General features: G+C 50.2%; 1 protein-coding gene across 1 annotated transcript in view; it reads right to left on the reverse strand.

Annotated features, from left to right (window-relative positions):
* Positions 1 to 1272: 1272 nt before the first annotated feature.
* Positions 1273 to 8426, reverse strand: part of LOC119331068 (ABC transporter A family member 4-like) — a 15859-nt gene continuing 8705 nt past the window's right edge. The window contains exons 12-18 of the mRNA XM_037604245.1: positions 3430 to 3630; positions 2871 to 2980; positions 2678 to 2762; positions 2290 to 2418; positions 2107 to 2212; positions 1934 to 2022; positions 1273 to 1821 (exon numbers count right to left, since the gene is read on the reverse strand). Coding sequence (XP_037460142.1) covers positions 1522 to 1821; positions 1934 to 2022; positions 2107 to 2212; positions 2290 to 2418; positions 2678 to 2762; positions 2871 to 2980; positions 3430 to 3630 — 1020 coding nt within the window. The 3' untranslated portion in view covers positions 1273 to 1521. The remainder of the gene's footprint in view (positions 1822 to 1933; positions 2023 to 2106; positions 2213 to 2289; positions 2419 to 2677; positions 2763 to 2870; positions 2981 to 3429; positions 3631 to 8426) is intronic.

Here is an 8426-nt window from a genome sequence, read left to right on the forward strand (position 1 = left end):
AGAGGCGGATGGGGAGGGCGTCGGCGGGGGCGGCACGGCGGTGGCGTTCTGTGGGAGAGATTTTGCTCAGCGCCGCATTGGAGCGTTGGGTAGGTCAGGGGGGCTGGGATGGGAGAGGGAGGAAGGGGAGAGAAAGGTACTGGACGGGACGGCGTCCAGGAAAAGTCCTACGGTGCTCGGTGCAGATGCATTTCCAGCGTGCCCGGGGATTGGATGGCACAGATTTTTCATTTGAAAGAAAACAAACTACTCCATCCATCCGTCTCATAATATAAAATATTTCTACAAGCTAACCGTCTATAAAATGTTGCTACTCCCTCGATTCCTGATTATAAGTCTTTTCAGATATTTTAATATAAACTACGTATATAACAAGATGAGTGAATCTACATTCCGTATGCAATTCATATTAAAATCTCTAAAAAGATTTATAGTTAGTAACGGAAGAAGTACTCCCTCCATTCTAAAATAGATGACACAATTTTTTACTAACTTGGTCCAAGTTAGTACTTCCTCCGTCCGAAAATACTTGTCATCAAAATGGATAAAAAGTAATGTATCTAGTATAAAGTTGGGTCATTTATTTTAAAACAGAGGAAGTAGCTTACAAAAAAGTTTTATATTGTGGGAAGAAGGAAGCAGTACTGACTAGTGCTAATAATATTATTATGAGCTATTTTTCTGCCCCCGGGGACAACGACAGGAAGATTCTCAATTGCAATGAAAGCTAGTCCTTGCCTACAAGCAAACAAACTGCAGTGCAATGCATAAGGCTGATTGTAATGTTAGTATCATGCATGTCAACTAGGCAATTTTAATGAGGTGTTATAGCATTAAATGAAGAAAAAAAAATGGAATATCATATTATGATACCGTATCATAATAAATGCTATGCTATTTATGTCATGCATAATAATAAATAAAGTATTACATGATACTAGTATATGATACTCCTCATTACAACCAGCCTAACTCGCTCGTGCAGTACTGCAACATAAACTGTGTGCTATCTTTCACACCTAATCAATTTGAATATAAATGGCAGAATGACAAATTCCATCTCGCTAAAACAACTGAAGTGCACAAAAAGTGATTGCATCCCAGAGATTATCTTACACAGAAGCCAATAATTGCCATTACTTTAGTTATCTAATAATTGGGCAATGGAAGATGCAGCAATAATGTCAGCCACAAGGTCATTCTAACAAAAGCATAAGCTACACCTTGCTGAATGAAATAGACATGAAAGCAACAGCACAACCAGAGGGGAAATGATGTCAAAATAAAAGAAAAATAAATCATATTAAGAAAATAAGCTGTTGAGTGTTAGCTAGGTACATTTTCTGACTGTACACCTAAATATACACATCTGTTACATAATGATCATCATACAGCACATACAACCACCTACAGAAAAGTATGGGAAAAAACATACATACAGGATGAGCAAAGCATTGGCTCCACAAACAGAATTTCTACAAAGTGTACACCAGCATATCACAAGCAAGACCTTGCGCCGGGCTAAGAGAGTTCGTCGCTTGACTGCGCCCCTGTCGCGACCTTGACGAACACATCTTCCATGGTGGTGTCCGCGAGGCCCCATGCTTGCACTTCCACTCTCCTCTTGAGATTCTCCACGGCCATGAAAACATCTGCAATCCTAACTTCTTGCTTCGAGAGCTCGTATTTCTGTGTCCCTGACAAATGATATACCTTCCTCGCGTTCTGAGAGAGCTTCAGCGCCAAATCCTCGACCTCGCGCTCGAACTCTGAGGATGTCGTCATCGTCAGCACATAATAGCCTCCATATCTTGCTATGAGCTGCGATTATAAAGTTCCAAGTGCTTAATATAAACAGCAACAAACAACAATGTCACAACTGATCTTCAGTTATGGAGGAGGGGTTGTAATTATATGATATATGATCATATACCTCTTTAGGCCTTCCTATGCACTGGAGCCTGCCATCGACCATAATACACAACCGATCGCAGAGAACTTCGGCTTCTTCCATGGAATGGGCTGCAAAAATGACAGAAAATCAGTGCTTTGATGGCTAGTTGGCTACCATGGAAGAGGAAACTATGGTTATAGGTTGAAGGTTACTTGTAAGAATGATTGCTCTATCTTGCTTTGCTTGCTTCACAGCAGTCCAGAGACTCTTCCTTGAAGCTGGATCCAGTCCAGTGCTGGGCTCGTCCATGTACACTACCTGAGACGGATTTATAAAAGCATAAGCATGGATCAACCGGTGACTGAAGAAAATGAAGATGACGCCGGAAGCTAAACTTTAGCATCTCCAATCAGCGAGATGGCCACGCTAAGACGCCTCTTCATGCCACCGCTGTACTTCCTGACTTGCTTGTCAGCAGCACCGCCAAGAAGTAAATTTACACTTCTTAAAGATTCTTCGACGGCCTAGAAATCATTGCCATTAGATGTCAAATCAGAAATCATTTTCATTTCAGTAAGCTTTTTTTCAGGTTTCTTTCTAACTCCATAGAACAAAAAGATACCGTTACATATCTTACAAGGTGAATGATCCAGAAATAGTAAAGAAATTTAAGTCTTAAAAGCAATAGCTAGCATACACCGGGTTTTCTTCTAGAACATATATTGGATTCACCTTAGAGAGTATGCTAATGCACTATGCAATTAATGTACTGTTATAACTTACAAGGTCCAAAGCAGAGCCACTGAGGCTCTTCAGTCGACCATAAAACTGGAGGTGTTCTCTGCCAGTCAGCATCTCCCAAAGCATACTGCATCCCAAAAATAGAGACAAAATAATGTGAAAATCAGAAGGAGTTTATCATGAGCTTAACCAAAATTACTATGAATCTCTTGAAACAAAGAAGTGCATATCCTACTCATTCTGCGGGCAAACCCCCATGCTGTTGTATACGTTTTCCATGTCAGTGTGTATGCTGAAATCCTGTACAAATGCATTCCCTGATGTTGGCTTTGAAAACCCAATCATCTGTCAGGCATCAGCAAGAAGGATGAATACCACAATAGGATTAAAACATCACAACTAACCAATGATACTACTCAATTTAGAACTTTGAGCAAGAGTTCATTTACGGGTTTGGTAGTTTGATCATGAAAAAAGCTGATGAAATTGACCCGCAATACACATGAATAGTAAATAAGATTGCAAATGAAAGAATCAGGATGGGAAATATCATAATATTATAATTAATGTGTTTAGAAAAAATGAAGATTGAGCAGGAAGGACTTGATGTCTTCCACACATACTCCCTCCGTCCGGAAATACTTGTCATGAAAATGGATAAAAAGAGGTGTATCTAGAACTAAAATACATCTAAATACATCCCCTTTTATTCATCTTGATGACAAGTATTTCCGGACGGAGGGAGTACATTGTAACAGAGTTAGGATATAGCAAGTCAATTAAGGGTGACGAACCATGCTAATAAAAGAGCTCTTGCCAGCTCCATTAGGACCAAGAATGCCCAAACACTCTCCGTACGGCAAAGCAAGTGATAGACCTCGAACAGCATACTTATCAGGGTTACCATCCTTTCCATGATATACTTTCTTGAGATCATCACAGACAACAGCGTAGCCACTGTTCCGCTGCTGTAATACTTGATCAACAGTCTCCCTCTGTGATTCACCATACCATAGTAATGTCAGCACATAATCAAGGAGCAGGTGATGGCGGCTTGCATCACCTGATGCAGAGGGCGGGGGTCTGTCCTCCTTTTTAGAAAAAAAAATCTGATATGCATGTTTCCCCATTCATCAAAGGTAACATGATTCCAAAGAAACACATTAAAGCAATGGTAAAATTTTAGTTCACAATGACAGCATATGTTTTGGGGGACATAGGTAATTAAGTAGTTAAGTAAATAAAAGATCACGGAGATAGAGATCACGGAGATTACACTGCGGACATGACGGACGTCCTGGGCGGCGACGCAAGGCCGCCTGACGTGCTACCGCCGGGCGCGCAGCCGACCGGCGCACTTCGGCTGCCGGGCACGCAGCCGACCGGCGCGCTTCGGCCGCCAGTCGCGCGGCGGACTCCATCACCTCCGAGGATATTGCCGGGGATCTCAGAGGATATCGCCGGGGATGACGAGATCCGGGTTATGGCGGATCAGTGGGTGGTTTATTTCTCCGATCCGATCCGCGGATGGATCGAAGGACGGCTACAGCATTCTCCGTCATCGCGCTGGACGTCACTTCGTGATATGGATAACGACATCCTTGCCGGCGACTACCTGGCGACGGACGTTCAGATCGAGGTAGGGATGCGATTTATTTTAGATGATTTCGATGTCCATGTGTTGTAATGTTTGCAGGAGGTTCAGAGAGAGGAGATCGAAGTGATCGATTTGACGACGACGCACGAGGCGACGCGGGAGGCGCCCGCGGCCATTGCCGTGAGCCGGCCTTCTGTGCATGCGACCTCGTCTACGAGGCATGTCGGGGGGAGGTTTTGGGTTCTTGCCGACTCGGAAGATGAGGAGGAGGACGACGGTGATCCTGATGGCAGATCGCCGGCGAACTACTCACTGACGCCATCCCACGTGGTCGTGGAGGCCTTCAGCCCTGGTCACTCGCAGGAAGAGGTGGCCGCGCTGGTGCCGGGCGATGCTCCGGGGTGGATCGAGCTGTGTTCTGAGGAAAGGGTGGATCGCCGGACCATCCACCGGAGGACGGCGGCGACGGTGATACGGCCTTGGAAAGGGCCTATACCTAAGGTATGTATCAAACCCATTACCTTGTCAGATTTTTTCCCGCAAGACGCTTGGACTCGGGTTGTCCGTAAGAAGAAGAAGAGAGGGAGACCGGAGCCAGTACCGTCGGTGCCGGAGATCAGGGCGGTGGCTGGGATCCGAGCGGCTAGGGCTGCTCGTTTAAATTTCCTCCTGGGCCGCGAAGGGGCTGTCGAGGAGTGGGCCGGCTACAAGCCTGTGCATGGGTATGAGGCCCAGCATGGGGGTGTTGACGAAGGGCTTGGTGGACAGGCGCCGACTGGGTATGTGGCCCAGGAGAGCCTGGATGCGCCTCCCCTGCTTATCGAGCCATGCAGGGTAGAAGATCGTCGTGTTCGATCTGTCCTTCAGCCGCCTAGGGTTGACAAGCGCTCCGTTCTGTCGGGCTTTCCTCGCTGTGGTCCTGGCCGCGCAACTCGTATCCCTCCCCTCGCCATGGCTGGGCGGGGGAGTGCCCCTTCTGCTGATCCTAAGAACCTCGGGAGGGGGGGGGCGGAGCGACGCCGGCTGGATGAGGCGGTGGCGCGCTAGGGCAGAGGCTGATCCTGCTGGCAGGGCGCGGCGCGCCACCTGGAGCCCGACCAGCGGCTGCTGCAGGGAGTGGCATCCCGCCCGCCCCAAAACCAGCGCTCGCGACCGGACCTCCTGGGGCTGCGGGTCGTGGCACGGCTGGAGTTAGGCCGCCGCCGCCGGCTCCGGCGGGACCTATGGCGGTGGGCCGCGGCGCTGCTCCGCTGAGGCCACCGACAGCTGCGGCAATGGGGCGTGGAGCCGCTCCGCCGAGGCCGCCGGTGCATGTGTCCAATGGTCCTCGGCCGGCTCTCCAAGCCAACGCCCCGCGGCCAGTCGTCCCGGCTACTTCTGCCGGCACGCATCATCGTCCCGCGCTGCCACCTCACTATGTTGCGAGGCCGACGCAGAAGCGATTGGGCCCAGCGCAGACGAGACAGAATGTGGTGGCTGGAGAAGCTTATGATCTGCCCCGAGGACAGTGGGGGGATGACGGCCATGATGCGTATGGGGATGGTCAACACTGTGGATCGTCATCGACGGGAGGCGGTCGTGCGTATGCTTGGCAGAGTGATGGTTCTGCTGAGAGGCCGTTTCTAGGCCCTCTGGGCGGTTTTGTTGAGGGAGCTTCTGGACCGGACTACCGGCAGAGAGGGGGTTTCCGTGGTCACCGTGGTGGTCGTGGCGGGGGTCGTGGTCGTCATCGCAGACAGCCTCCGCCACCGGCCGTTGTGGATCATCAGGAGTCTGAGGTGGAGGCCGATACCATTCAGACGAATGCACTGCCTAGCCAGGTGATGGAGGTAGTGACGAATTTGGCCAACGCGGAAATTCCTGGGAATGGGGTTACAACTGATGCAGGCGACCGGGCAGAGTCTGAGAGGGCGTCCAAGTGGGCGCGTAAGAAGGAGAAGATGCTATGCTATAGATGTGGTGACAAGGGTCACTTCATTGCTGAGTGTGTGGCGGAGTTGTGCGACACGTGTGGTAAACCAGCACACGACATGGGGGATTGCCCGCTTCTGCGTGATCAGGCTCCGGCTCTCACGATGTATGGAGTATATTGTGTTGAGCTTATGCTCTTTGAGTCCCCGGCGGCGAGAGAGATTCCGGTAGAGTCACGGAGCTTGACTACTGGAATTGTGAAAGCTACCCAGGGAGTGGTGTCTGAGGCTCAGATTGTGCAGAGACTCCGGGAACTGGCCCCATGTGATTTTCAGTGGGAGCTTGTCCAGGTTGAGGACAATGTGTTTAGGGTTGACTTCCCAACGGTGGATGACTTGCAGAGGTTGCTGAGTTTTGGGTTGTGCAAGGTTCCTGGCACGAAATGCATCCTAGAGTTTCACGAGTGGAAGAAAGTGGAGCCCAAGGGAAAGCCTCTCACTCAGGTGTGGCTGCGGCTTTCCGGGGCCCCCTCCGAGTCATTGACGGATGCTCGAGTTGTGGCTAGTCTGGGTATTATGGTTGGCAAAACTGAGAAAGTGGATATGGCATTCACACGTGCCCATGGGGTGGCCCGGCTATTAGTGAGTGTTCTGGATATCGAGTTCGTACCGGATGTGGTCAACTGGACTTATAGGGGAGAGGTGTTTCCGCTTGAGATTGAGTTTGAGGATACGGAGTTGTTTGCTGTCGCGGTTAATGGGACAGATGTGGATATGCACGAGGGTGATGGCGATGTGGGTGCTAGTGGGGACCCGACTGATGAGGTTGGGCGCGAGAGGTCTACTGGATCTGGTCCTGCTGCTCAGCTGCCCGGGGATGGAGCCGGGGCTCTGCCAACCCCAGCTCCGTCGGCGCCGATGAGCACGTTGAGGTTTGGATCCTTTGAGCCAACATCTGCCCCTCCCAGACTTTGGAGCGACCGGGTGGATTCTGATGATGGTTTTGAGTGCACGCTTCCGGTGTTGGAGTTTGAGGATGTGGTTGGACCAGGGGTGGAGGGTTTAACCCCAGTGGCCTCGGACCGGGAGACGACATCTGCTTCGGATGCTGTATATGGGAGGGGGAGTCCGGGTCAGGTGACTTCGATCTCCTCTCCTCCTATTGTGGCGCCGAGGACACCGGTGACGCCTTCGATGGCCGGCCGTGGGGGAGGTAGTATGGGTCAGGTGGACCCGATTCCTTTTCCTACGGTGCCGGCTTCAGCCGCCGCTTCTCCTGTGGTGTTGGGGGAGAGTCTGGGGCAGGTGGCCTCGACCCTCCTTCCTCTTTCGCCAGTCACCTCTGGCCAGGCGGGTGGGGCGGGGGGTGTGTCTGGGCCGACGGCGCCCGCGCATCCCTCCCCCGGTTTCCCGTCCATGGGCCTTGTGAGCCCTCCTTCGCCTCCACTGGTATCCTTGGCTGAATCTTCAGCGCAAGGTGTTACACGGGAGGAGGTTATTGCCTTCGGTGGGATCCCCGATCCGGTATCTGCGGGGCGACAGATGAGTTCTCGTCTCCAGGACAACCCGGAGGTTGATGACATGCAGCAGAGGTGCTCTATGAGGGCGGCCATGATTCGGGATGCTGCGATGTCTACTGGTATGTCCGTCAACATTTCTAATTCTTTATTGCATTTTTCTAAGGAGGAAATTATAAATAATGCAAACCAGTTAGGAGTTTCGCTAGGGGCTAATGATAGTGAAATTTCCAATTCAGTAAATGATCTTTTAGATTTGGAGGCGGAACGTGCCTTAGAGATTATTCGTAATCTGGCTGCGGTAAAGCCCATGAATGATGAGGGGATTGACGAGTTGGGGGTCCAAGTGCTCAATAACTTCTGTGCGGATCTAGCACCATCAAACCAGGAGTCTGAGGAGGATGATGTTCCTCTGGCTCATACAGTAGTTAGTGCCACTGAGCCCGGTTATGAGGACCGGGTGGAAGAACCTAGTAAACCAAAGCGCAAGTGGAAACGAAAGATTTACCCCGATTCTGCGGTTCGTAGGAGTGCTAGGATTCATACTACCAAAAAAATTCATGATGAATTATGAAAGGAATCTTTTGGAATAGCAGAGGTCTGAAAGACTTGGCTAAAAGAAGGTTTCTTGCTGAGGCATCTTTAGAGCATCGTTTAGACTTTATTGCTCTCTCGGAAACTGGTCGTGAGAACTTTGCGCCCTAGTTTCTTACCTCTCTTGTGGGCGGTATTGACTTTGATTGGCATTGCCTTCCTCCGCGAGGAAG

This window comes from Triticum dicoccoides, chromosome 7A (genome assembly GCF_002162155.2).
Source record: "Triticum dicoccoides isolate Atlit2015 ecotype Zavitan chromosome 7A, WEW_v2.0, whole genome shotgun sequence".
NCBI classification, from domain to species: domain Eukaryota; kingdom Viridiplantae; phylum Streptophyta; class Magnoliopsida; order Poales; family Poaceae; genus Triticum; species Triticum dicoccoides.